We start from the raw sequence: 27,591 nt of genomic DNA on the forward strand, positions 1-27,591 counted from the left end.
GAATACAAACACCCAAACTGAAGCCCAGCCGGGGGCACACCCCTGTAATCCCAGCACTCAGGGAGGCAGAGGCAGGTGGATCTCTGTGAGTTGGAGGCCAGCCTGGTCTACAAAGTGAGTCCAGGACAGCCAAGGCTACACAGAGAAACCTTTTCTCGATAACAAAAACAAACAAACAAACCATCCAAACTGAGTCCTCTGGCCTCAGTGTTTCTTGAGACACCCACGGACACACTCAGAGGTTTGTTTCCACGGTGATTCTAAACTCATCAAGTTGACATGGAAGAAAGAACCATCACAATTACCAATGGGCTGAGGATAGTGTGGGGCACTCAGGACAGGGTGGGGGAACGAGTCACCCACCAGACTCGTCTGAGGCTCATAAAACCTCCCCCCGAGTCTTTGTCTGCTGGCATTGGCATGAATGAGGCTGACAAGCCTGGGAGCATGGCTCCACATTGACAAAGAAAGGAAAGGTGGAAGTGTGTTGTGACTCCCTGGTGGGTGTGGTGCTTTACGTGCCTCCACTCTGACTCAGACTAAAGCCGGATTCCAATCATGACCTTAATTTTTAAAAACAAAGTCTTAGTCTAGCTCAGCTAACCTGGAACTCAACTACAAGGTAGAGGCTGGCTTTAAACTTGCAGCAATCCAGCCAGGCGCTGTGGTGTATGCCTTTAACCCCGCCACTCGGGAGGCCATCCTGGTCTACAAAGGGAATCCAGGACAGCTGCACTACAAAACAAAACAAAAAGCTTGTAGCAATCCTGCCTCCATAGTGCTGGAAATACTTACCAGCACTTTTAAAAATTTTTTTATTTTAAAAATTATTTCATTGTATGCATATAAGTTTGGCCTGCATGTCTTTCTGTATGCCCACATTGTGCCCGCTGGTGCCTTCAGAGATCATAAGAGGGCACCGAATACCCTAAAACTGGAATTATAGATGTTTGTGAGCCAGCATGTGGGTCCTCCGCAAGAGCAACAAGTGCTTTTACTCTAAGCCATCTCTCCAGGATCAAGGCCAGCTTTTAAAAAGATCCTTGAACGATCGTTTCTCAATCCGTGCGCCATCTCTCCAGTTCCTTTATTAGCGCCTTGCCCGCCCGTCGCGGTGCCTCAAACCGTTAATCCCAGCATTTGGGAAGCAGAAGTAGGCGGTTCTCTGTGAATCTGAGGCCAGCCAGGGGTACACAGTGAGATCCTGTCTCAAAACAAGCAAACCAAAATAAAGGGCTTCATGATGACATTCTCGCCCATACACATGATATATTGGATAGCGTTACTGGGCTTATACTGTTTTTGTCTGAAGATAATAGCTGGTAGGTATTAAATAGACGTATTGTAATTCTTTGAATACCATAAATTCGCGGGCGGAGAACGCAACGGCACAGATTTGCCAAGCTCCCTCTTCCCACAACCAATCAACTGCCTCTCCGGAGCGGTTCCCGCCCTCCACTTTTGCAGTGCCTTGTTTCTAGCAGGGTTGCTGCTTAGTTCAGGAATGGTTCCCTAGGAATTACCCTTGGGGAGCCGCTGAGAGCTGGGAGGTGCATCCAACGGCCAGAAAACGCTGAGATTCGTTCGGAGTTCAAAGTCCAAGTCGACCTCAAATAATTTTGTAGTTAGGGGACACTGGGGTGCAGATAAAGGAAGTTTATGCGCAGGGTCATCCCAAAATGGAGAGCAGAAGGTAGGTTAGGGTATTCTCCGCGGAAGTAGTCATGCGGGTACGGGTTTTGGGGGTCCGCATTGTCCTGAAGGAGCTGGAGCCGAAGCCACTGCACTTCTAGGTTTGCCTCGGTTTACCTGGCACTGGGCACTGGCTTTTGTGGGGAACTGGAGACTAGCGACTACTAAGACCCGTTTTCGACAGTTCAAGGTTCCCTGCGCCTTAAATCCCAAGACTTTTGCTGTCCGGCCCTCCCGTTCGAGCCTCTCGGCGATCTGCTGAGAAAGCCTGAAGCTTCGTACTTTCTTTTCTAGTATTAACTGTTCAGCCTGCCGCCAAGCTACAACTGCGCAGGCGCCAAGACAGCCAACCAAGAAGGCTGAAGTTCGGGTGCCGGAGGCTCTAGGGAGCCTCAGGGCGGAGAGTGAGGGAACCAATGGCTGGAAGGAGGGAGGGTGGGCGCTCACGGTCACTGGGAGGAGGTGCTAGAGATGGGGTGAAGGGGTGTTCAGGGGCTCCGCGAGTCTGGCTAGTCCTAGGCTGCGGAAGTTGAGCAACTGGGAGGCGGGCTTAGGGCCGGAAGCAGGAAGGAGGGCGCTGGACGCAAGGCCCCGCAGCAAGCTGTGCTGTCGGCCGGTGGGACAGACTGTCGGCGGCCAGAGCAAGACATGGAGAAGCTGCGGCTCCTGGGCCTCCGCTACCAGGAGTACGTGACTCGTCATCCAGCAGCCACGGCCCAGCTGGAGACAGCAGTGCGGGGCCTCAGTTACCTGCTGGCAGGTGCCACACTGACCTTTGACCCATTTCTTCGGGACCCTGACCAGTGACCCTTATGGCCCTTTCCCAGCGGACCCAAGGGTAGCGGTCGGAGTCCTTGAGATCTGTCTAGGTTCCTGTGGTATGTAGGGAGTTAGGAGACCCAAAGGCACAGGGTAAAACACGCTCACCAACGCCTCCTGTACCTTCTTCCCCAGGGCGCTTCTCCGAGTCACACGAGCTGTCTGAGTTGGGTGAGTTGGGCTCTGATCTGGGGAGGGGGGAAGACTTCCAGAGGACACGATCAGGTGTCCACTGTCCCTTGGTGTTCCCAGAGAACCTGACAGGACTTTGACTGGCTAGTCATTCCTGGTTTTGCTCAGGATTAAGCAACTTTCCTGACCTTGCTAGTGTCGTTCAACAGTCCTATGAGTAGGAACAGGGCACGGTTGTTCTGGCTAGCTGAGGGAATACAACTTCAGTGAGGCTGGAGAACAGTCCCTGATGTCAGGACCAGGATCCAAATGGCACGATCTCCGTGCTGTAATTGCCTCAGCAATGTTTGTTTTAGTTAGTGGGGGAAGTGATGGCCATGAAAGGGTGAGGTAGATTTGAAAGGTAGGTGTGATGTCGAATCTCAGTGGGGACTGTCTGCCAGGTGAGGTGGTGGGGCCGCGCACGTGGCTTTTGGAACATGACAGGCGGTTCTGAGCTGCTCAGTAACCAGTGCTGTCCAGCAGAGCAAGAGCTGGCTTGTCCCTGTAATCAGCTCCTTTCTTAATTGGTTCAGGTGTCATCCTGGGGGGGGGGGGGATGGGGCTCTGAGGAAATGGGAGGCGAGGCATGTTGGTTTCCACACAGTCTGTGGGTAGCTGAGTGCTCTGGGGTAAAGGTGAGAAGGCGAAAAGCCACAGGAGGGCCAGCCTCTCAAGACCACGCTCTGCTTCTCAGTGTACTCTGCCTCTAACCTGCTTGTGCTGCTCAATGACGGGATCCTTCGGAAGGAGCTTCGAAAAAAGTTGCCTGTGGTGAGAACTCTGCCAGGAGCCAGAGGGTGGGGAGCTCAGGGACCTGGGAAGAAAGCAGCAGTGACCAGCACGTACATGGCACATGTTGTCTCAGAGCGTGAGACATGCCTGTGTCCTTCTGAGCCTCAGACCAACTGTTAGCTGTCCTCATGTCGTGCATGAAGTTTTAGAGATGCAAGAGCCTGCCCCAGACCAGCCAGCCTGTTGGTAGTGGAACCGGCATTTGAACTCAGGCTTGGAAAGGGGGGAGTCCCCACCTACTGGAGTGACTCCCTGACCTCTGCGCTTCTTGCAGTCGCTGTCCCAGCAGAAGTTGCTGACATGGCTGAGCGTGCTGGAGTGTGTGGAGGTGTTCATGGAGATGGGGGCCGCCAAGGTGTGGGGCGAAGTAGGCCGCTGGCTCGTCATTGCTCTCATCCAGCTGGCCAAGTAGGTTGGGTTGTGGGGGGGGGCGGGCTTTAGGTGGGGTGACCCAGGCCAGCTATGAGGGTGCTCAGCAGAGCAGCCTTGCTACCTGTTTTCTTTCCACCTCCCCCTAACTCTACCATGCTCCTCAACTCAGGGCCGTCCTGCGCATGTTCCTGCTGATCTGGTTCAAGGCTGGCATTCAGACCTCACCCCCCATTGTTCCACTGGACAGGGAGACCCAGGCACAGCCCTTAGGTAAGCTGCTTTGCTGCCCTGGAGTGGACTAGGACGTGGGACTGACCTGTGGGTTTGGAGCACATTTCCCATCAGCCTCGCACCCATTTATTCTATAAGGAGGGGAAAAAAGACAAGGTTTGGAGAAAATCAGAACTTAAATTTGGAATTTGATTTGTTTTTGAGGTCCTGGAGATCAAACCTAGGGCCTTGTACATGCTAGGCAAGTGCTCTACCACTGAGCTACACTCCCATCCCTGGACTTGAGACTTGTGGTGCCAGAGTCCTCCTTCTGTCTTGTGGGCTGCAGGAACTAGGAACAGAGCATCAGCACAAGGCAGGTGTCCTGCCAGCATTGTCTCTGGGCCTGGTTCCATATCATGAGCCATAGCCTCAAGAGGCAGGGTACCTGGCTGCTTTGGGCCCCTCCATCAGCCTCGAGTCTATTCCCTCCTCTTGAGTGGGGACAGTGATGTGCCTCCCACATGAACCTGGCAGCAGAGGATTAAGAGCATATGGCCTCATGGATGTAGTTGGGCTGGGCTTTCCTGCCTTTCTTCCCGTATCTTGGAAGCCTAGTTTCTTGTTTGACTATGACTGTGAGTGATGATAGCCTCTTCCTGGGCCAGGGTAGGTTCTAGAATGCTTCCCTCTGTGGAAAGATTTCTTGTTGAGCCACAGTCCTGGGTGTGATTTCCTTCGTTCAGCTGCTGCGTGAGGACAGGCTCCTGTGCTCTGCCAGTGTCCCCTCAGGCATTCAGTGCACACATGCTCTCTGCAGGCTCTGCCAGGAATGTGTCTCTCTTACATTATGTCCTGTCTATACCTGCTAGATGGTGACCACAACTCAGGCAGCCAGGAACCATCATATGTGGGGAAACGGTCAAACAGAGTGGTGCGAACCCTGCAGAACAGTAAGTGGAAGATGTAGCTGGACTGGGCACCTAGGTGCTGAGGTCAGTGTGAGCCCAGGGGACTGGCTTCTGTCAGCACCGCTCCGGCTCCAGGCTCACTTACCTGGCCCTTGGGTTCTAGGCCCATCCCTGCACTCACGGCACTGGGGAGCCCCGCAGCAGTGGGGAATTCGGCAGAAACAGCAGCAGGAGGAGCTGAGCACACCCCCAACACCTCTGGGGCTTCAGGAGACCATTGCAGAATCTTTGCATATCGCCCGGCCCCTGCTGCACTGTATCCTTAGCTGTGCTGGAGGCGGGCTGGGGAGGGGCTGAGCCGGACCCTGCGCTGGAGACATCCTTGACACCTTGACCGTCAGTGCTCAGCCTGGGCATATGGGGTCAGCGGTCGTGGACACCCTGGCTCCTGTCTGGTGTGGTGGACATGACTAGGTGAGAATGGGTGAGGGATTCCACTGCTTCCGTGGGGCTTTCTGCTTGCTGTGTGGCTGTCCCAGACTATGGCTCTTCCCTTCTCAAGGACATAGATGACCCTTGTCCCTATGTCCCTTGCCCACAGCCTGAGTCTCTTGAGTGATCGGAAGAGCCTGACCAGGAGGGAGCAGCTGGAGCTGAGGCGCCGCACAATCCTGCTGCTGTACTACCTGCTGCGCTCGCCATTCTATGACCGCTTCTCTGAGTAAGGACCCCCTCACATCAGCAGGGCTATTCCATGCCGCATGGAGAGGGCTGGGATCAGCTGAGTACCTGCTGGTTCTGGCGCTGTCCAGGAAGCAGCCTCCAGGGCCACCCGGCCTGCCCTCAAAGTAGTCAGGCCAGTGTGAGCTTGCATACTTGTCAAGAAAGACCACTGAGGGTAGGGTTAAGAGCTCTGCAAGGCTACAGTTGATGCAAACCACCCATTCCAGCTCTTTACCATAGGGTGTCCACATTTCAGAGCAGGTGCTATGCTTCAAAGGAGCTGAGCAACTAAACAGGCCCTGGCTGGGCTGTCACTGCTGGGCCCATTCCACACTGATCACCTGTGAGGGATCAGAGCCCTGCCTTAGCCAGAGAACTCTCTCAGAAAGGCCTGCCAGGGCACCTGTGATCTGTGGTGGAGTTTCTAAGCAGGGGCTGGGCTAGGAAACCCCTGGGCTCATTTCCTCACCTGTAAAACGGGGACAGTGATGGTGCTCATCTGATAGGTTGTCGGGGGTCAGGTGACTGAATGTGTTTGGCCATGCTTGGTATGTAAGAAGCATGTGATAAATGTCAGTTCTTTCACTTCCCCAGTGCTGCTGGAGACCATACATACCTAAGGCCTCAAACATGCCAAGCAAGTGTTGTATTCCTGAACCACATCTGCAACCCACTCATGTTCTTTCAGTTTCCCAGCATCACTATGTCTCACACCAAGTACCCCTGTGGGAACAAGTAGCCTCTCTCTGAGGCAGAGGGGACCCTTCTTAGGACTTGTCCCCTTCCTAGGCCCACTCCGAGCATTGATGTGAGGTTTCTATGTACCAGCTTCTGCCCTCCAGAAACCACCAGGGCACAGGCCTTGCTCTGAGGACTCTAGGAAGCACTGTTTTTGAACGCCAATGGTAGGAAGATAGAACAGAAGTGAGGGAGAGTGTAGGAGAGTGCTGGGAAGTGATGCCTACTGACTGACAAGCTGACAGAGCTATGAACAGCAGGTGCAGCTGGACGGGTGGAGGGCCAGTGGTCCAGCCGTGTACTGGGGTCCGTCCTTGCCCCTTGTGTTCTGAAATGGCTGGTGGTCAGTCAAGGTCTTTAGGTCTGATGTGCAGGGAGCCACCCCCACCCCTCAGTAAGCTGCTCCTCTTCCCCCGTTCAGAGCCAAGATCCTCTTCCTGCTGCAGCTGCTTGCAGACCATATCCCTGGCGTTGGCTTAGTGGCAAGTAAGTGTGGGTAAGACAACATGGGTGTGAAATGTCCCTGAGGCACAAAGGGCCCTATCTTACTGTTTGCTCTGTCTCTTTTTGGTGTAATTATTGGGCAGTCAGGAGTGAAGCCTAAATCAGTATTGGGAGGTGACAGCTCCGGGGCCTAAGGTGGCCCATGGAGGTGGGGAGGTGGCTAGGAAACTGTATGTAGGATATTAGGCCACATCAGGTTGGCAAGACTTTTCCTGCCTCTGGGACCAGAATAATTGGGAGTAGTTTCATCTCGTAAGGAAAGGAGGGGCCTTGGGAACTGTCTGGGTACCCGCCCAGGACATGCCAGTCATGCTACCTGGCTCCCTGGAACCCAGGGGTCCTTGCCTGTAAACTAATCTGCAGTGTAGCAGCAGAGAGGCTGAGGCAGCAGGTGGCATAGCTGTGAGATGCTGTGTTGGTGGCAGTGTCAGAAAAGGGCCCTGGCTCGGCCCTGACCCCTCCTTTCCTCTCATTGCAGGGCCGCTCATGGACTACTTGCCCTCCTGGCAGAAAATCTATTTCTACAATTGGGGCTGACAGACATGCAGGAGCTGGTGCAGAGTGGGTCATGTGATGCGCCCTGTTGCCCTGGGCAGGGCTTGTCTCAGCCCTGCAGCCCCTCTGGCCCCGCTTCTCTAATAAAACTGACTCTGGTAGTGTCCAGCCCGTGGCTCTGCTTCCATCAGCCCTGGTCACCCCATCTGTTCCTCTTCATGCCCCCTTGGGGTGAAGCCACTGCAGCCTGCTCTTTGCCCCTGGGCAGGAAGTTTCCATCAGGTCCAGGGGCAGCTTCATCACCGCACAGCAGGTTGTGACTTAGCTTCTTTTAGCATGGCCATGGATGGATGACCAAGGTCCAACATGCCTTCTAGGCTGGGAAGCTCAAAAGCTGTAGCAGTGTTGTCATCTTTTTTGTTTTGTTTTGTTTTTTGTTTTTCGAGACAGGGTCTCTCTGTGTAGCCTTGGCTGTCCTAGACTCACTTTGTAGACCAGGCTGGCCTCGAACTCACAACGATCCGCCTGCCTCTGCCTCCCAAGTGCTGGGATTAAAGGCGTGCGCCACCACCGCCCGGCAAGTGTTGTCATCTTAAAGCTAGACAGAGACTCAGCCACCACACCACCCAGCTAGCCCACAGCCATCAATGCTGTCAGCAGCCTGGGTAAGGCCAGCTGTGTAGGGTCTTGGTGGAGTACAACACTCAACTGCTGTGGTGTGGGGGTATTGAGTAGGTGGCATAGACCCCGGGGGAGGTCTGGTGGGGCTTCATATACTTGGTGTGGTTCACAGTGGGAAAGGAGGCTATGTCTCTCCAGCACTTCATAATGAATGGACTGGTAGGCAGAGAGTGGCTCTGATACTGGGCATGACAGGGGAGAGGCTCAACCAAGGCAGCGAGGAAAGAGATGGATAACGCCAGTGGACCACGGGTACTGTGTGGGGAGGGACGACTGACTATGGTTGCATCCAGGAGTTGGATAGTGTATGGAATTCTATGTCCCTAGAACTGAAGAGGTGTTAGGGACGTGTATGACAAGTCTGTAGGATGCAAAAGGGAAGAAATGCTGATGCTGAACCCTGGAATTAGTGTCCTTTATGAGGTGGCCCTGAGAACTGACACCAGGTTCTGTCCTGCGGGGGGAGGGGCAGGCAGAAGCCACAACAGGGACTGTAGGAGATGGTTCTCACCATGCTTGGGGCTCTGTACCCCAGAGCTGGGCTCAGTCTCTTCCTTTTTTACCTCATCCTGGCAGGCGCGCTCCTTTGGCCTCAGCCCCAGAGGTAAGGCCAGAGCCCCAGGGCCTACAAGACTGGATGAGGCTGAGGCTGACCATTATCCTGGGAAGGGTTAGCTTATGAAGTCTTCACCCCGACTGTCCCTCATAGGGAAGTGGCAATGGCCTTTGGGGTCAGGGCTCAGCACAGCAACATTTCCCATAGGTCTCAGCGATCTGTTCCCGAGGAATTCTCAGCCCCGCTGGAGCTCTCACAGCCGCTCTCAGGCCTGGTGGATGGTAGTTATTTATCTCTCCTTCCCCGCCCTCCACAGTAGCTGCCCCTAGAGGTCCCCTAGGACCAAGCCCTGTGTCTCCTACTCCCAGACTGCTTCTTCAGAGCTGGCTGCAGCTCCATTCCAAACCAGCAGCGCTTCCCTCCACCATGACCCTCTTCTCTCTTTAGACTATGGGGTCAGACCCAAGCACCCGTGGCCAGGAAGGCCCCGACCCCTTCTCTCTCAGGCCCAGCAGCGCAAGCGGGACGGGCCCAACATGGCTGACTATTACTATGATGTGAACCTGTGATGGGAACCCGCATAAAGCTATTCTGGGCAGCAAACGTTTGACTCGATAGCTTGTGTGTAGCAAGAAGGCCCCAGAGGGGTCCGAGTAAACACACCCACAGTGGTCCAGACAGGAGACAGCGCTTTAATAGTCATACCCAGGTGACAAGACGGTGATGGGTTGGCTGGGGCCAGCTGAGAAGCCTCCTTCCCCTGCCAGACAGGGCCTGCTGTAGTCCTCTCCTTCCTTGCACACACAAGCCTGTCAAGACCAGCATGCTGACCAGGCTGGAGGTTGGAGCTGCTCAGAGGCCCCACAGATAAGAACAGGGTCTTCACTGTCACCTGTTGCCATTTCCTTACTGGAAAGTCCTTGGGAGGTGGTTGGGCTCAGCCTGAGCTCAGGGCTCTAGGTGAGGTGGGGACAAGGGCAGGTGGGCACTTCCAGGTGGCGTGGGCTTTGTCAAGGCAGGAGCCAAGAGCCAGAGAGCCAGAGCCCCTAGCATGAAACAAGGCCCAGGGGATCCCTTTGTGGCCAGAGGCTTGACCCGCCCCCGCCCAAGCCCCACCTTTCCCCAGTCCCCAGAGCCTATACTGTCCTCCATAGATGAATCTAACCCCATATATTACAATAAACTGTATCTGCCTCTCCCCACACCCCTGTTCCCCCGCCCCAGCAGCCCTCACTTCCCCATTCTCTGGTGGCAATGCCACATCCTGTCAGCAGCCAGCTGTCCTAGTACTGGCCTGGGGCTGAGGGGCTGCAGAGTGGTGTCTGCTACTCCAGGTAGATATCCTCTGTAGGACAGGTGTACTCCACAAACTGCTTGTAGAACTGCTGAAATGCACGCCTGGAAAATGGAATACTGGAGTAAACAGGAGCCTCAACCCAGGTTCTTTAAGAGGAGCTTTGGGACTCTGGGACAACTTAGCTGTTCTCTGAGCAGTGATTTCCCAAAGAGAAAGGCCCAGCTGAGAAAGGGCCCAGTGGTTAATCAACCAGAAAGTGGCCCAGACACTGGGCTCCTTGGGACGCCCCTGCCTCCAGGAGTGAGGTTTCCAGATCTAGGGGAGGACAGGGGTGATGCTGACACTGAGCACAAAGCAGTGACAGTATTTTACTTGGGCAGGCCCTTATCAACACACAAAGACACACAGATACACACACACATACCCCACAGACTCTGCCAGGGCTTTGGTGGACTCTTCAGACACAAAGACATGGCAGGCAAACCTGTGGTCAGCTGGGTGCTTGGTGATGAACCCAAAGTACCTGTGGGAAGGTAGGCATGTGTGGTACAAGATTCTCACCCACGCCCAGCCATAGCGGCCCATGACTACCCTTATGTCCACCTCTCCTACTTACTTGTTGTTCTTTGGATGGTATCCACAAAAAGAGATGTTTTTTAGCTGGAAAAAGTGGCTACATTTATTTCCCTACAAGGAGGGAAGAGAGAAGCAAGATGGGTCAGCTTGCAGGGGTAAGCAGGCAGGAAGGGCAAATGGGGGGGGGCACACAGGGAGAGGAGAGGCACATGGCAGGCAAGAAATAAAGGGGGAGAAGACGCACATGGGGCAAGAAGGCTGGGGCTTGAAGGAAGTCACCTTGGCCTCCTGAGCATCATCAGCTTTGACACCTATCTTGACACCCCTAACGCTGATCTCGAGGACGCAGCTGGAGGGCGGGTTAAAGTGCACGGTGAGCCGGCGGGTGGTGGCAATCTGCATGAGGGGCCATGTTGGAAGCTTGCGTCACAGCACAGACTCTAGACCCCCTGGGTCCTTCTCCCCCAATAGTGTGGGCTGGCTGAGGCTAGGCACCCCAGGAGAAAGCAGGGCCCAGGCTTGAGTACCTTTTGCATAGCGGCACAGAGGACATCGTTGCCCTTGTGATAAGGAACCTGGACAGAGCCTAGGAACTTCACGCGGAACTGGTCAATCCAGTCGCTGTTTTTGGCAAGGGCTGGAAAGCGAGCATACAACAAAGAGCCAGAGAGCCATCAGTAGGAGCTCAGAGCCAAGCCAAGATGAGTGAGTGCAGTGTGTGGAGCGAGTCAGGCAGCAGAAAATGCCCCCACGTGCCCCAACCTGGCTGGGCCTCACTTACTAAACTGCAAGGAACTGAACTTGCCTCTTCTCTACTCCGCAGCTGGCTAAGACCTGGGGTGTATGTTCACTGGCAGAGAGTGAGATGGGCAAATGCAGGGGTGGGTGGGTGGGATGGGGCTTGGGGGAAGGGCACTACCTGCCATGTGCTCAGGCTCCTTGGTGACCTCAATGGCATAGTAGGCAGGGAAGACACCTCGAGCTCCGGTGCGCATGTTATAGGCTTCGTACCAATAGTCCTCCGCCTGCAGCTCTACCAGCAGAGGGTCATCCACTTCTAGCTCAAGTTCGTCTTCATGTCGAGGCACAAACCTGTCCCCAGGGGCATGTGAGGTAGTGCTCATCAGAGTTCTTTAGCCAGGCCCAATCTGGGGTCCTGAGCCACTGACATTTGTAGAATACCCACGTACATGTCACAATGATGCCTCCTAGGGGACACACAACACTCAGGTATGTGTCTGCTACCCCAAAATTCAGGGGCCAGGGGGCAAGAGTGCCTAGGCCTTGATCATCTGAGAGGCTACGGAAGGTGAAGTCTTGCCAAGAGGAGGCGAGGTGGGGTGCAAGTTTTGTGTAGGGCCAGGTTAGGTGTGTAATCCTGGCTCCTGACTCCTCGGCATTTGTCACTAAGTGAATTCGTTCAAGATGACAACTGTCCCCCAGAAGCCGAATTTGTACCAGTGATGGGCTGACAGAGGCAAGGAAGGGGTAAGCTCTCACCTGAATATAGCCCGATGGGTCTGCTCATGCTCCTCCCCATTGATGACACAGGAGAACAGCCCGAAGGACTCGGCACCTGTAGGAAGGCAACAAGCTGGAGGAGGTGGCCTCGCCTGGGGCAGCAGGAAGCTCTGGACTGCTCTCAGGCAGACGATACGGTGTCTGAGGGTCACGCCATCTCAGCTCTCCCTGGCTGGGTCCCCCCACTCCCTGCTCACTGACTCACTGGAGGAGCGAGAGCGGCCACTCATGAAGACGTTCAGGAACTTCTTAGAGAAGTGGACATCAGGCTCATCTGGTGTGGAGTCCTCCGAGAGGCAGGCAGGAGGCCGGGGCTGAGGGGCCTCCTCATATTCCTCCCCAATGGCTGACTCGTAGGGCGAGGAGGCAGAGGCACAGTTGTCGTAGACAGTGGCAGAGTCGCTTTCATCACTGTAGTCTCCGAAGCATGGCCGCAGGCTCACCAACTCAAGCTGGGCATGCTCATCCACCACCAGGGTGTACTTGACTGAGTCGTAGGACAGGGCGCTGGTGTCCGAGCTTAGCGAGGCCCGTGGAGGCGGTGGCGGCTCCCCGAGGCTTGCCCGCCACCCTCCACCCGCTGGCTCAGCTCGCTCTGGGGATGACAGGCAGTCGAAGCCCTCATCCTCTTCACTGATGGAGGGGTGTGGCCGCCCTGCAGTAGCAGAGTAAGCAGCAGGGTCTGGATCAGAGCTAACTGACATCCGGCTCTCAGTGGGTGGCAGGAAGGTGGAGGTGGGTTCCGCAGGGTCTGGGGGCCTCTGCACGGGGGTCAGGTAGATCTCCTCCGTCGCCTCCAGCCGCACATCTGCCTGATAGTGGATTCGGTCTCGATGCGAGTGGCCCCGGCCACCAGGTGCAGCGGCAGGGGGACCACTGGGAGGTGCCATCTGGGTGGCAGCACTACGGCGACATGGGCTGTCGGTGGAGGTGCCTCGGTCCTTGGTGGGAACGGGACTGCTCTGGGGTGGCAGTTTATCACTCAGGCAGATGTGTTCATGTGGAGGTGTCTGCTCCCCTGCAGAACAGGCAGGTTCGTGCTGAGGGCAGAACCCCGGGCCAAGTACCTGTCCCCTCCTCTTCCCAATTGTCCTCCATCAGCAGGCTCTGCAGCTGGCTCCCAGGTGACCTCAGCCCAGGTGGGCCAGGTGAAGGCTACTGGGTCTCCAGCTTGGGGAGAGAGGCCTGACTTACCTGTCTTCAGAGGGGAGGATGATCGAGACACACGGTCCTGCCAACTGTGCTTTTTGCCTAAAGAATTATTATTCAGCGTGTCCTGTGCAGAGAACAAAAGGCTCTTATGAAGAAGCAGTGGTCAGCAGCGCCCGGCACAGGGAGGCCCTGGTCCTGCCCCCATCAGGCCATTCCTAGGCTGTTCCCATCCCATCTTGCCTTGCCAAAGGCCTCTCTGCCAACCTTCCTCTAGCAGGCACACAGGGTGGGAAATTACCACCCTCCCGCCCCACAGGCCTGCTGGTTTGAGACAACTCAAGATCTGCAATGGTGGCGTTGGCCAGTGTGGGTGCTGAGAAGCGGCTGTGGAGGGAGAAGCACGGCTCCCAGGAGAGTCGTCAGCAGCCCCAGACACCGAGGGGTGACATGTTCAAACCCAGCCCTGGTGAAGGACAGGATGACTGACTCCCCGTCCTGCAGCTCAGAAAGCTGGGGTCTAGCAAAGTGGCAGGGACGTTCTGGCACAAGGAAGGGTCTCCCCAGGAGCCGGCCTGTGGGCCGGAATGAATCATTCAAACCGTGACTCCATAACACTCACCCCCACTTCAGACCACGTGACTGAGGAATGACAGATGTAGTGTCAGCATCCCTCCTTCCTGGATCTCCCGGAATGCTCATGCGTCCCACATTCTCAACCTCCTGAGACCCCTGAACGGTACCCATGCACATACAACTTGAGCTCCCTCCCCAGCAAACACCACAAGCAACACACACACACACACACACACACACAAACACACACACACCACACACATGAATTGGGCTGCCAGAAGCCATGCCAGAGGAGACTGGGAAAGGGACCAACTCCTTCCTCACAGCCCTTGCACCATCCCCTACCAGCAGCCCCACCTCCCAGTACCTCTCCTGCCTCGGCCTACAGGACAGTGGGTCAAGGCAGCCCTCTTTGGCATCCAGCCATCCACCAGAGGCCCTAGGCCCCCCAACTCAGACAAGCAACTCCACCTCCCACCTCCTCAATCTTTATCACAGCCTTCTGGAATGCCCAGCTGCTGAGATGTCCAACTGGAGGCAGACCCTGAATTCCCATTTCCACCTTCATCCTATGGCTCCAGATGCTCTTTTGTCCAGGCCCTACTGTTGCCCCAACCTTCACAGAAGCACACTAACCCAGAGGACCCTGTCACAACTGCAGGAACCTAACTCCTTTGTTAGTTCCCCCGCGACTCTCCCCACTTAAATCACTGGCAACCCCTTCTACCCTTCCCAGGCTCCATACCAAGACAGCAGGATTCAGCCTTTCTCAGGACAGACTTTCCTAACCACTCTGGCCCTCCCAGCAGAAAATCTGTCCCTCCCCAGGAACTGCGCGTCTATGTCCCTGGCCTCACCAACAGGCTCGCGCCCCTCCATCTTCCCTGTCCACCTAGGGCGCCGCCCCTCTCAGCTCGCCCCCAGGTGGCTCACCTGAGACCGCGGCACCTGCGGGAAGAGGTTAAGCGTGGTAGGTCTCTTGGGCCGGTAGGTGTCTCCGCTGCCTGTGCCTGGGCCCTGGCCCTGGCTGCGAGGCGGCGGCTCCTGGCCGGACTCGGCTTTAGGAGGCCCCACTCCTGGCCGCCGGGCAGCGAGCTCGTCGTCCTCCTCCTCGTCATCATCCTCAGCTCCGGGAGTGTCGCCTGTCGCGTCGATCAGGTCCATCTGCAGCATCTCCGCCTGCAGCCGGCTCCCCGCGTTGCCGCTGCCACCCGCAGATAGCAGCCCGGCGCGCGGGGGCTGCGCGGCGCGGACGGAGAGGCGTCAGGGGGAGGGGCCTTGTGAGCGGAGGAGGGATCTCGCGGGAGGGGCGGGTCTGATGCCTGTGCCCCGCCTCCCCAATGGACGAGTCCATTTCGCGGCCCCCCAGGGGAGGAAGACTGGGAGCAGGGCAGAGACAGGAGCACTGGGCCGCTTCCGTCTGCCCTCCAGAGAGACCTCGTCCTCACGCCAGCCAGCACAGAGAACTGCCCATGCCTCTCCTCTCCCACGGTTTCCCTTCCGGACTCCTTGCACCCTCCCGTTTCCTTGGCAACGGCCAGTGACCTCACCCGGGTTGTAAGCCGAGCCCAGAGTGAAATCACCGCTGTTGCCATGGAGACCTAGGGGTCGCCCAGGAATTCCTGCCCCAATATGGATGGGTGAGACAACTGGCATTTGAAGGAGCCATTGAAGCAAACTGGGAAAAGTGGGTGTCAGCCAGGTGAGGAACACTGCAGTGCGGACCAGAGGCCCCGACTAGACTGAAGAGGGACTCTGGAGGGAAGCCCTTCCCAGGCAGCTTTAACCTGAACACTTCCTTCAGCCAACCTCGCCTTTATAGTCCAGAACTACATGCCGCTAATTCTTGGCACCTTGGACAGATCCTCTGACCCGTTATCCCTCAAGAGTTGACTGGGCCTTACTGCAGTCCTCCAGGCTACCAGAGGGGAGAGAACACTCATGTGTGTTGAAGCCGCTGAGACTTTGACTAGGGCATTACGCCCCGTTAGTCTAGTTACTACTGGGGGGGGGGGGGTCCGGCCTAATTGCGGAAGATCCTCTCAGAAGTTTTGCATATGCGAGACAGCGTTTTTTCAAAGTCCAGAGCAGGTATAGGACCCCAGAGAAGTCATGACCAAGCCCTGGGACTACTCCCCAAGTCCAGAAGAAGTGGCCTCTGCCTCCATCCTTGCTGCCTGGCCAGAGGGTAGAGGATTGGGTTTGAGGACCTTTGCCTGGAAGTTTCTAAAAGTGCTAGGGGTAGCAGGAGGTCAACGCTAAGACAAATGTCCTTCCCTGGCTCTCACTGCCACCATCTCAGTGTCCTATCTAGCTACTCAACTACCTGGTAGAGACACAGTGCTGACCTCTGACCCCTAGCCCTGTGCAGTTGCTGTCTATAGCCTGCAAGCAAGTCCTCGCTTTGTGTTCTGACCACAGAATGGGAGAGAGCCTGTCACTATGGCAAAGCCAAGGGGCTCAGAGCAATACTGGTACTGGAACAACCTCTCAGCAGGGGCTATCGGTGGTGTGTTGGTGGTACACTCAGCATGGTGCTGTGGTGGCGGCCATGGGAGCTAGCCCAGTGGCACCCCGGCTACCCTTGCCTGCCCCAAAGCACTGCAGATTCCACCAGACTCCACCCTGTACTGCTGCAGGGCCCTCTGCCAAGAAGCTCCCGAGAAGCCCTTGCCTTCACGCTGGCCTTCACTGCCACTGTTTACATCTCAAGTCCTCCCACTCCTTATTCCTGTGAGAACAGGAGGAGCGACTTTCAGCTTTAGCACTGACAAGACAATGCAAAACATTAAATGAAGATTTTTGGATTGAACAGCCAAGGTGTGCCGGACCTCATACCAGATGCTTCCTGTATTGCTATTTCACTTTCTGGGGTGCCACACACACTCAAAAAGCTCCTTCATAAATATAGGGGTGCCTTCACCTTTGTCTCCATCCTTCCACCCCACGCAGACTCTCCAGACCCAGCCCTTACCCGGAGAGACAAGGTATCTTTGCACTGTAGGCTGATGCCACACTCATCAGTGATCTCGGAAAGGTCTTCATCCTCAAACTCCTCCAGGCTGATGTCATGGGTGAGCCTGATGGGGACAGAAACCAAAGTTACAACCCAGGGGTCCTAAGTCCCAAATAAGCCTGCTGGTATCTCCCTCTTCCCAGGGGAAGCCCCTGGAAGTCAGATGACAGCTCCCAGATGGAGGACTCAGTCTGTCACCACAGTGGGAAGGGAAGGATTTGGGGTTGGAGCCAAAAGGCATTCCACCTAGAGTGGCGGAGGAGGCAGCTCCAGGTTCCTCTGGCATCACCGGCTGGGAGTTCTCCGTCCTGCTGCCAACCAGAAGGCAGTCCTAGAAGGCCCAGCTATGCAGCACCTCAACTCTGTTGGAGAAATGCCTCCATGGCCAAGGCAGTGTCAACCCCAAGAGGCACCCAGAGCAAGGAAGCCTTGGCATTCCACACTAACAAGAGTCAAAGGGCCACCAGAAGGAGAGGGCAGGTGCCCCCTTCTTGCATCCACAAAGACACACATGATTCAGGCATAGTTACAAGGGACCTGGGGTCAGCCTGTTCTAAGAAAAACTATGGCTTCCTGTTAAGGTCTTGGTCTCATCCCTTTAATTACACAATCTCATTTGGTGTAAGGACCCTGAATGAATGGGGTCAGGGAAGGCCCAGCTCGTGACCGACCACAGAGAGCACTTGGGCATCAGAATAACAGGCTTCCAGGAGCCCAGACTAGCCTGTGTGCCCACCTTGGAATGGACTTCTGAGATAGCCACTGTGGTGGCTGCCTGTCCCCTGCACTTGCTCACCCTAACCCTGGCGTGCTGTCTGGCTTGGTGTAAATGGGACATCTGGGGAGTTGGAGAGACTGCCTAGGCCTTTTCCCAGAGGCAGGAGATCAGGCATATCGCAGAGGTATACAAGCTCATCCAAGGTCACCCAGGAGAGGAAGGACAGGAGTAGCTCCCAGGAAAGCCTAGAAGGCTCACATCTCTGTCTTCTACCTCAGTCTGGACAGGGCCCCTGAGCTCAATGGAGCACCTCCCGGCCACCCCTCCCCCCCCCCTCCGCCCTGAGGCCAGCCCCCAGGACCCTACCAGTGCTCCCACTGATCCTCCAACCAGCTGTCATTGTCTGGGCTCGAATCCATCTTCAAAACCAGCTGCAAGGAGAGCCCTGCCCGGCCAGGGGGCTGCGGGGCTCCAGGACTGCCCTCTCATGCCCAGAAGGGTCAGGGGGCCAGAGCTCAAGGCAGGGCTGAGGCGTCTGGCCTCCACCAACTGGGCCTGCCTTTCTGCATCCTGCTGGCTGCAGAAGCCTAGGGAGCTCATTAAAAATAGATGGGCCGGAGAGGAGGCCGCAGCTGCCGACCCAGGCCCCAGCCCCAACTCTTCCTGGCCCAACCCTCAGCTGCGGGTAGCTTCCTCCCTTGGCGGCTCGACGCGCAAGCGAAGTCGCCGCCTCCCCCCCCACGGGATCAGGTTACTGCAATCAATGCTACTGGCTCCACCTGCCCTTCCAATGCCCCTGTTGGGGGCTAGAGTGACCCCCCCCCTCCCTCTCAAGGCCAGGCGTGTAAGCAGACGGCAGAAATCTGGCGATTTTTTTCCCCCTCAAAGCCAGACCTTGATCTGCTTTAAAGGGACAGAGACACACTGAGGAAGATGGAGGGGCTTCCGAAACGCTCCAAGAACGGACACCCGAATCCACATAGCCACAGGCTCCGCCTCCACACCGCAACGGCGAGGCTTCTGCAAGCTCAGGGCCAGAGCAGTTGGGTCGGGGATTGGCGCTCCCTGGAAGAACCGGCAGGTGGGACAGTGATGAGTTTGGACCTTTTTGGAGCAGGGTTGGGAGTCATTTGAGAGTGACTTTGACTGAGCCCGGAGGTCCCTACTGGCAACTGTCCTAGAAGATTCTGACCCCAAGGGTAGCAGGCTGCCGGGCATGGGGGTGTGGCTACCAGCTGGTACGAAAGTGGCAAAGGAGCTGGTCCAGACGCCCAAGCACCTTTCTTAGTCTAGCCTACCGGCCTTGTGGCTAACGCTAAGTGCAGCCTGCCTGTAAGGTCTGGGACTCAGACAGGAAGGCAGTTCCTGGGTCTCACAGGGCATCTTCTCTGGAAGTGTCCTTGGATGCCCCAAGCTCTCCTGGTGCCCTCTGCACACCTCTGTCTCCTTATGCCAAACCATGCACCCACCACACCGCCTTGCCTGCTGACGCCAGTCTCCCTATACCTCTACTACCCCTCCACACCCTATTCCTGGACTACTACCCCTCCTGTCGCCATGAGGCAAAGTCTCAAGAGACACCACCATCCTGTCCTCTCCTCACTCAAAACCCTCCAGTGTTCTCTGCAAGGGGGAGACTTGTACCTTGTGTGGACTTACCTGTTAACTGAGCCTTGCTCCTTAAGGGTGGGGACTGGACCTCCACAGTGCCCAATTTGGGACTTGCATGGCACATGTGGCAGACCCTCAAACTGGGCATGCCACAGAAATGCTCAGAGAAGCCGTCCTCCAGGCAGCCCTCTCATGGAGCAGGTTCCATCCTTTGGTTGGATCCATCAGAGATGCCCTACTCATCCCAGCTACAAAGTTGGATCGAGTACCCTTCCCTCATCGTCTGTGTTTCTCCCTTCCTGGTGCCTATCTAGACTGGTGGGTCCTGGAGGGCAGAGCCGGCAAGGGTGCCAGGTATACACTACGTGCTCGGTAAATATATGCCAGGTGTTGGCCACACGACGGCCTCAGTCTCCATCCTTCCTCTCAGACTGAAGAGTCTGGAGTGGGGCTTCAGGATTCTGTATGGCCATAAGATGTGTCTCTGTGTATCCATGTCCCCTCAGCATGACCTGATGAGCCAGTTCCCTGAACAGCAGCTCTGAGTGAGGTCAGGCCAGATGAGGGCACTAGGTTAGCGGGGCAAAGATGAGAAGAAGAGTTTTAATCTAAGGGTCAGAAGCCCACTATGAATCCTTACCTCCCTGAGGGCAAGGAGGGTGTTCTTGCCTTCTCTCACTTCCGGAATTCACCCAGGAAGGAAGTCCCATGTTTCAAGCATGTAAAAACCTTTGTGTCGATACCTTGTCTTACTTTGGGGTGAGATGGCAGGATGACACCATATCGAGGCCAGAAGTAGGAGTACTGAGAGAAAATCTTCACTCTTTTTCTAACCTGGCAACCAACCCTGCTATATTTCCTTACCACCCTGGAATGGGGCTCTGGGCCATCTTACAGATGAGGTGCCCCGGGGCCCAGGCGTAGAGGTGTTGTACACCTCAGTCCCCTGCTCGCCTGCCACCTCAGGATAAGATGGGAGTGTCTGAATCCCAGAGAAGGGAGGAGGTCACTGCCAAGGAGGGGGCAGGGCTGGTCAAGAGCTGCCTGCCGCTGTCACCTCACTCTTCCCTAGGCATGGATGGTCTAGATCTCTTGGGCAGAGATGCCAACAGTAGGGGAGGAAGAAAATAGGCAGAGGAGGCTGGCGGGCAAAGTGGGAAGGCAGGAAGGCCGAGTCCAAACCTTACCTAAGGCATTTCCTTGGAAATCTGAGCCCTGGCCTGGGAGGCTGAGGAGTAGAATTGCACAACCCTGGCAGGTTGGCAGCTTCTTCCTAGGGGTTGGGCCTTGGGCAGCCTCGCAGGACAGCAGCACGGCATCCATCAGTCCTACCTGCCCTTATTGGGTAGACACATAGCATAGCCATGCTTAGTGGCCCTGTGTCAAAGTTTGGTCACTGGAGGCCACTCTGACTTTGACATCTGTCTTCCTGCAGCACATGCCCTCTCACATGCAGTGTTGGTCCCCAGCCACACCTTGCTCAGGTTCTGGACGAGAGCTTACCCCTCACTCCCCACCCTGGCTATGGCTGAGCTGGGTTCTGCTGAAGGATTCCAGCTCACCTGCTCCAGGTATTCTCCCCTCCCTGCTGCCTCAGTTCCCTCTTCCTTGTAACCCTCCCGGCAGAAGCTCCAGCTGTTCCTCGCCTCTTTTTTACTCCTTTCACCCAGGAACAGGCAGAGATGGCACAGGAAGTGAGGGTCAAGTACAGCACTGAGCCTTCACTGAGTTAGGCAATGGTAGGCAATTGTAGGCAAGTGTGGGCTGTCAGAAGCCACACTTGAGCCTTCAACTTCCAGCTTCCCGTGTGAGTGAAAGAGACCAGCAAAGGGAACTTTGGCCCCAGCCATGGTGCCCTCTGGGCTTCTTGTGATGGAACCAACCTGAGATCCAGGGGTCTAGCCTGTCCTTGCAGCCCTAGATCTTACGGAGCTGGCTTCCAGACCCAGAGGATACCCGACTGGCTCACCTCCTGCCCACCTTTCTAGTGGCTCTTAGCCCCTCCGTTATAGAATGGCTGTGGGTTGTATGCCTCCCATGATGTGCCCCCTCCTCCCAGTAATGTCCTTCACCTGGGAAGGTTCCACCAGTAGGAGTTTTGAATAAGTGTTGAACTAACTACAGCATTCCTGCATCTTTCTATGTTTTTGACTTGCAAATGTCTAGGTAAGTTGACTCAGCTTGGAGGAAACCTCCGCACATGGACAATTCCACACATCAAAATCTCTTACACACAAAAACGTGTTAGATGTTGTGGGGGTGGCACAGCTGATCCAATTTGTGAGTTGGTTTTTGTGTGTGTGTGTGTGTGAGACCTTTTAAGCACCAAGCCCTAGCTGGTCGCTAGAGCCACGGAGCACGGCATTCCACTGCACAGACAGCTTTTGCATCTCCTGGAATGAACATTACAGAGTCTGTGTGTGTGAATGTGGAGAGTGACAACCAATAAAATAAGCAAAAGGACAGGCTGGGACTGGAAATAGCTCCACCCACAGTGCTGGCCTCATATGCAACAAGGGTCTGTAATCCCCAGCACAGCACACACCTGTAACCCCGGCATTTGGGAGGTGGCAACGGGAGGATCAGGAATTCAAGGTCCTCTTCAATTACATAGTAAGTTCCAGGCCAGTCTGGGTGACAAGAGAACACTTTTTTTTTTTTTTTTTAAGGTGGGGGCGGGAATGAGGGAGGCAGGCTGGATAACCCATGGCACCCACGAGAAGACAGGCACAAGAGGCACATGGACGGGGATATGTGGGATGGGTGAAATCTGGTGAGTTTGCCTTTCCTTTACTGGGCAAACCTCTGGTTCTAGTTCCCATAACCTCGCTTTGGACTCCTATCCCTAGTCTCGGCACTGCCAGCTCCTGGCCTCAGTCTTCTAAATGCACTCCAATCTATGCAAAGCTATACACAAAGACACTAAGCAAACAGCTGTTAGGTGCTGGTAGGCTTGGCAGCCTGGCAGGGGTGGGAGCAGTGTGACCCTTACTTGCATGTCCAGTAATAGTACGTAGCCAGCACCCAGTAGAGGTTCCCCAGAGTTGTACATGACTGTGAGCAGGGCCAAGGGGTCCAAGACAACATTCTAGAGTGGGCAAGACCCCTAAGTTGGGATGGGGGTGGTGACACAATTTATGGGAACTTTTAGTCCCCAAGGCAAAAATGAGGTTGTGCCATTCCCCAGGGACCCAGATACCCAGAGAGGGCTGATGCTAGAAGGCTGGGGGAACTCCTTCCTTGGCTGCAGCTGGGCTGTGTGAGGCTAACCAGTTCCTCTGCATCCCACCACGTGTTCACTAGGAGCTAGGCCAGAGGCAGCAACAGCCACGCTGCCTCGTACCCTGACCACAGCAAGGCTGCTGTCCCCAGCCTGGCCACCTTGTTCTATGTCCTGGGTTCTTCTTGAGGTGACAGTAGTCTCCTCTAAACAGTGACACTCCCAGGACCATGATTCTGGCCCTTCCTACATGCCCTCCCCCACGCTCCATACCCAAAACCAACTGCTCACTTCACTCCACCAACTGTGTCAGCAATGATCACCAATCTAAAATCCGGCAAGCGCCAAGGTGATTAGACCATTGCCTGCCTAGTCTCTCGTCTCCCAAGGAGCCCTAAGACCACCCTGGCTCATCACTGCTTCACCCTCAGACCAGTGGGAGGATCTGGTCTGCCCCATCTCCTAACCACCTCCCATCCTGTCCCCAGGCCTTCTTCTCGCCTGCCTGCAGGATAGGCCACAAGTCTCCCTGCCTCCCCATCCACTCTGCACAGTAGCCACTATCCACTAGCGGCTGCCAGTCCCCGCCTGACCCCAGTCCAGCACCCAGCACTTGTGGATGAAGAGTCCAGCCTCCTCTCATGGGTCCCAACTTCCCGCACAACTTAGCTCTCCACACGGCCAGACAGGTGTCATCCTGCCTGTTTGCCTAATCCCAAGCCTGTCTTTCCCAATGTACCTTCCTCCTCTGTGAGGATTGCCTGACCTCCTGTAGGAACTGGATCTGCATGACCAGCACACTTGGCCTATCTGGGAAGACAGTGTCTCCCTTTACTCTGTCAGGACCTCTGCATACTGCGTCTCCTGGTGAGCCTGGTGAAGAGTTCGCTTGATGAGCAATAGAAGGCAGTGTGTACGGCTCTGTAAAGAGGTACATAAAGGACCCTGCTCTGTGGTGAGCATCTCTCATGCTGAGGCAGTGTAGTGAGGTCGTCAGAAACCATCCAGGGCTCCATCGGCACCCGAGGCTCTATCCTGACTTTGTTATTAACTTGCTGCATGTTCTTGGGGAAGTCACCAGCCCTCTCCTGTTTCTGTATAAGAGAGAGATTTACTGGACCTCTCTCTCTCTCTCTCTCTCTCTCTCTCTCTCTCTCTCTCTCTCTCTCTCTCTCTCTCTCTCTCTCTCTCTCTCTCTCGTTTTCTTCTGCAGTGGTAGAATTGGAATCGAGGCAGTCCAGCACACCAGGCAAGCATTAGCACTCAGCATGCCCCAGCCCTGATGGGCTGACATCTGAGGGCTCCCTCACCCAGGACTCTCAGCCACCCACTTAAAGCACACTGTTGATATTGCTTCCCATGAATGCCCCTTTGTCCTGCTGGTCCTCCCATTTGGGATGACTGTCCCCTGCTCCACCCCTTCATCCCACACATCCAGGCCCAATGGATCCATTATGCAATGCTCTAAATTCTCTTCCCTGGAGCTTTCTTTATGAAGAACATGGATCAGCTAAACATATCTTTTGCTATGCTGGAAGTAACTCAGTAACTTATACACACCCCAAAATAAGAAGCCAAATGGTACCCAAACAGGTAAGTAAAAAGTTCTCGCTCCACTCCACATCCAGACATACCACTAGGGACCACATGGAAGATTTCCATAATCAGAAAAACCACCAGTTCATACTCATTTAAGTCAACTTCCAACAGATGCGCCAGTCTTTCAAGTCCACACATGCTTACCCTTCCAAAGGTGCACCCCAGTACCCTACGGCTCGTTCTTCCAGTGGCAGACTGAAACCAGATTTTCTGGGCTCACATCAGCTCCACTACTAGCTGCTCTACAGTTTCCTCATCTGGAAGCAGCATCCGTAGTACCTGTTCACGTGGTTACAGGGGACACAGTCCTGCACACATACAATCCGTAGCGTGGCGTGTCCCTCTGCTCAGCATTCACCACTGCTCTGTTCTCCAGGAGAAATACTCCCAGTGTATCCATCCTCAACTCAATAATAAACCAGGAAGACACCGCTGACACCTACTCTGGGCTGAGTAATGGGGAGAGCGAAGTGCTGGTGTGCACCATTTACACTTTCTGGAAGCTCACAGTAGAAATGACACGCGCACACACACACACACACACACACACACAAACAAAACCACACACCACATCTGAGTTCTGGAACCGTCCTAATAAGGGGCTAAAAAAGACAGTTTGAAGAACAACCAAAGACTCAAAGGACTTAAGTGCCCAGTCTTGAAGTACACAGCTAAAAGGAGCAGTTGACCCCAGAATCCTATGAAAGAGCCACAAGGCAGTGTGATTGCTCAGGTTAAATGGAGCTAGACCAATGGCTGCTCAGGCAGGACAAGAGGAAGGGCAGTGGAGGCTGCTGAAGTAGGCAGCAGGCCACGCGGGGCCCAGGACACTGCCCAGTATTATTCTCACAAGCCTGCTTTGTCTCTCAGCCAGGCCACGGTGCCCTGGAGGGCCAGCCCACTAGTCACTCAGCCTTTGGGTACACTGTTGTTCCCGTTCTACATAGTCTCAGACAGACCTGTATAATAAATGATAACTTCCCGTCAGGACAGGGCTGTGAGCCTACCCTGGGGCCTATAGGGAGAGGGCAGCGAGCAAGCTCAGACCTACTTTCAGGTTCCAGTCCTGGCCCAGTCTCGAACTTTTCTGTGGTCCCTAAGCCAGCCCCTCTGCCTTCCTTCCTTTCCATTTCTACTGTTCTGCAAAGGGCAGACCACGGTGCCCCTCAGGGTGGTGGTGAAGGGTCAGTGGACTACACTCAAGAAAAGCTTTGACGGAAACAAGCCGCGCAGATTCCTGCCCATGTGGACGGCTACTTGTTGAACAGTGACTTCATGTCTCCTTCCCAGGCTGGAATCAATATTAATTAGCCCACTCAACAGATGAGACCAATGAAGACAAAAGCATACTTGGGTCAGGCAGTGAGGAAGCAGGAACTAGGATTTGAATCCACGTCCCCCACAGCAAATTCTCTTCCCTTGCAAAGGCCAGGGAGAATCGGAAATGTCTGCCTGGCCCTCTATCTAGCCTTTCTTCAGGTTTGGAAGCTTCCTCTGGCCCCCTCCTTCTGAGGCAGGGCCTCCTTGGAGGATCCAGGGCCTGATCATACCATTTGAGATTCCTGGGGGAGGGGGAGCTGTCTCTGCCCACCTGAGGACCTGGGAGCTAGAGCCCCCTTCAACTGACGGCACCAGAGCCCAGCTGGGGCCTGGCTGGGGCAAGGGCCCCAGGAGAAAGAAAGGCGCCTGCTCCTGAGATTGGGAAATCATGAGATATGTCTCAGCTGCTTTCTTCTAGACTCTGGGGCAGTGACACCCTTCTCCTCTTCCTCACCAACTCACTCCCCCCCCCCCCGTGTGAAATTCACCGGCTCTAACATCAGGTTGAGGAGTGGGTCGCAGGGGAGCTCAGGTCAGGGTCCTGAGTATATACCACAGTAGAGACCCTCAAAGGCATCCCTGGATATCCAAAGGAGGTTGGGTTCCACTGGTTGAGGTCGATCCTTCTGCAGCTGGCCTGAGGTACAACTGACCAGGTGGGAGCTGCCCAAATCCAGAAGACTGTCCAAGACAGCCTGGCCCATCTATCTGGCCGGCTGGGGGAAGGGCTCATGACTCTCTCCTCAGAGCACCAAGGTTGTTACTCAGAGAACTGGGACCCCCAACCCCCAGCCTGCCCCCATCTTGGGCCAGAAACCTTGGGACTCAGCAGGAAAAGTCTGACCGGGTTGCTGCACCAGGAATTCCATCCAAACCCCAGACCCATTCTCAGTGCCAAGGTGGAGGGGGAAGGCTACCTCCCAGGTCCCTGCCCCAGATTCACCTCGAGCACCCCACCTCAGAACATGGAATGGCGGAGAGAGCTGCGGAGGGCCACGCGGTGGCCACCAACCTGGACTGGAGGTTGCAGGGCTTGGGGCTCGGAAGGGACGCCGCCCTAGGAGTCCCCGGGGATTCTGAGGTTCCGGGCCCGGCCGAAGGGCGGGGCACGCGTGGCCGCAATCCTCACCTGAAATTGGGAGGCGACGCGATGTGCAGTCCCAGGAATGGGGAGACAGCCGGCGGGGATGCGGCTCCCCCGTCCAGGCCGCTCTCTCGCTCCGCCATTCCCGGGCGCAGCCCTGGCCATCCGGGCGGAGCGCAGCGCGGGAGGCGGCGGCGGCGGCGGCGGCGGAGGCGGAGGCGCTGCTAGGAGGCCGCCGCCGCCGCGGGGGCTCGAACTGGGCTGAAGCGGGCGCGGCTCGGTACTGCGCGCCGCTTTGCCTGCGGGTCCCCGCGACAGCGCCCGGCGCGCGCCCCCGGACCGGCTGGGGTCTCTTGGTCCCGCCTCTGCTCCGCCCCCCCCAGCGCTCTCCGAGGTGCTGACGTTTTAGTCCGGTGGCCCTGGGTCTTATCAGGCCTCCCCCCCCACATCTCACCGGACTCCCCAGCCACTAGCAAAGCTTTGCTCCCACTCCCGCCCAAGAGCTGGACCTAGATCCAGGGCATCAGGTAGCTAATGGCAAGGTCCTGCTCTCAAAGGCCGTCTTTGGCCTTCCACAGTAACAGGGGTGGGAATGAGGGTTGCAGAAGATGGCCCAGAAAGGAGAGAGGATGGTGGAGTCCAAGAGCAATCAGCTTTGAAGCCCTGTGGCCTAAAACCACAGCTTGGATCCACAAGTACAGGCAGTGGGGACTTGTATTGGTGACTTCACAGCTCTAAGGCTTGTCTTTCCCATGTGTGAAATGGGGTATAATCCCTCCATGACTGTGATGAAGAAGAAACATAACAAAAATGCTTCTCCCTGGGAGCTGGGAACACCCACATGGGCATTGGGATCTAGCCCTCACCTCTGCCAGAACTCTCTAGAAGGGCACCTCCGTTATGACCCCCTTGAGCTCTGGCTATCTCTGGTGACCTGAGCTATGTTCTTGGTTTCTTAGCCTTGTGATGCCTCTTTCTGTCAGTACTCCCCCAACACACTTATTTTTAATTTCCAGGTTGTCTTGGAATTTACTATGTACGCTAGGCTGACTTTGAACAGGTGACAATCTTCTTGAGTCTCCTGTTAAGTCCTAGAATTAGTGTGAACTCCCACGCCCAGTACTTCTCCCCCACCCCAGCTTTCTATAGAGCACCCCTTTTGCACCCACACAGTCCTGAACTGGCTTCTCCCACCCTAAGGCCCAGAACCTTCCTCTTGCCCCCAGAACGGGCTTCT

The 27,591-nt window shown here is 55.6% G+C and overlaps 3 protein-coding genes across 5 annotated transcripts; 2 read left to right on the forward strand and 1 right to left on the reverse strand.

Moving 5' to 3' along the window:
• The first annotated feature begins 1,497 nt into the window (after positions 1-1,497).
• Pex16 (peroxisomal biogenesis factor 16) lies at positions 1,498-7,685 on the forward strand. Of its 2 annotated transcripts, none has more exons than XM_051144180.1 (11): positions 1,498-1,693; positions 2,647-2,682; positions 3,380-3,456; positions 3,752-3,885; positions 4,019-4,119; positions 4,932-5,012; positions 5,134-5,286; positions 5,372-5,444; positions 5,572-5,691; positions 6,853-6,917; positions 7,414-7,685. In XM_051144180.1, exons 1-11 carry the CDS (start codon positions 1,660-1,662, stop codon positions 7,470-7,472), a joined length of 933 nt encoding a protein of 310 aa, XP_051000137.1. In that variant the 5' UTR covers positions 1,498-1,659; the 3' UTR covers positions 7,473-7,685. The 2 variants fall into 2 exon arrangements, with proteins under 2 accessions (XP_051000137.1, XP_051000136.1); XM_051144179.1 differs by lacking the exon at positions 1,498-1,693 and adding an exon at positions 2,158-2,452 and having other exon boundaries at positions 7,414-7,680.
• Positions 7,686-8,394: 709 nt separating this feature from the next.
• Frey1 (Frey regulator of sperm-oocyte fusion 1) lies at positions 8,395-9,285 on the forward strand. Its single transcript, XM_051144998.1, has 3 exons — positions 8,395-8,715; positions 8,875-8,948; positions 9,115-9,285. The coding sequence occupies exons 1-3, from the start codon at positions 8,612-8,614 to the stop codon at positions 9,234-9,236; spliced, it is 300 nt and encodes a 99-aa protein (XP_051000955.1). The 5' UTR covers positions 8,395-8,611; the 3' UTR covers positions 9,237-9,285.
• A 54-nt stretch (positions 9,286-9,339) lies between these two features.
• Positions 9,340-26,562, reverse strand: Mapk8ip1 (mitogen-activated protein kinase 8 interacting protein 1). Of its 2 annotated transcripts, none has more exons than XM_051144181.1 (12): positions 26,400-26,562; positions 16,761-16,866; positions 14,720-15,025; positions 13,256-13,337; positions 12,267-13,079; positions 12,041-12,116; positions 11,460-11,632; positions 11,068-11,177; positions 10,820-10,936; positions 10,581-10,651; positions 10,389-10,487; positions 9,340-10,065 (listed from the first exon to the last, which is right to left on the reverse strand). In XM_051144181.1, exons 1-12 carry the CDS (start codon positions 26,495-26,497, stop codon positions 9,993-9,995), a joined length of 2,124 nt encoding a protein of 707 aa, XP_051000138.1. In that variant the 5' UTR covers positions 26,498-26,562; the 3' UTR covers positions 9,340-9,992. The 2 variants fall into 2 exon arrangements, with proteins under 2 accessions (XP_051000138.1, XP_051000140.1); XM_051144183.1 differs by lacking the exon at positions 26,400-26,562 and adding an exon at positions 17,887-18,185.
• Positions 26,563-27,591: the final 1,029 nt, after the last annotated feature.

The sequence above is a fragment of the Acomys russatus genome, chromosome 4, assembly GCF_903995435.1.
Source record: "Acomys russatus chromosome 4, mAcoRus1.1, whole genome shotgun sequence".
Taxonomy (NCBI): Eukaryota; Metazoa; Chordata; class Mammalia; order Rodentia; family Muridae; genus Acomys; species Acomys russatus.

Coding starts and splice junctions, on each gene's coding strand:
- Pex16 (XM_051144179.1), top strand. CDS start 2,341: ATGGAGAAGCTGCGGCTCCTGGGCCTCCGCTACCAGGAGTACGTGACT. Junction 2,453..2,646: donor CCTCAGTTACCTGCTGGCAG/GTGCCACACTGA, acceptor CTTCTTCCCCAG/GGCGCTTCTCCGAGTCACAC. Junction 5,445..5,571: donor GGTGTGGTGGACATGACTAG/GTGAGAATGGGT, acceptor CCTTGCCCACAG/CCTGAGTCTCTTGAGTGATC.
- Frey1 (XM_051144998.1), top strand. CDS start 8,612: ATGGTTCTCACCATGCTTGGGGCTCTGTACCCCAGAGCTGGGCTCAGT. Junction 8,716..8,874: donor CTTTGGCCTCAGCCCCAGAG/GTAAGGCCAGAG, acceptor CATTTCCCATAG/GTCTCAGCGATCTGTTCCCG. Junction 8,949..9,114: donor GCTCTCAGGCCTGGTGGATG/GTAGTTATTTAT, acceptor TTCTCTCTTTAG/ACTATGGGGTCAGACCCAAG.
- Mapk8ip1 (XM_051144181.1), bottom strand. CDS start 26,497: ATGGCGGAGCGAGAGAGCGGCCTGGACGGGGGAGCCGCATCCCCGCCG. Junction 15,026..16,760: donor AAGATACCTTGTCTCTCCGG/GTAAGGGCTGGG, acceptor CGCGCCGCGCAG/CCCCCGCGCGCCGGGCTGCT. Junction 10,652..10,819: donor ATGATGCTCAGGAGGCCAAG/GTGACTTCCTTC, acceptor CCCTCCTTGTAG/GGAAATAAATGTAGCCACTT.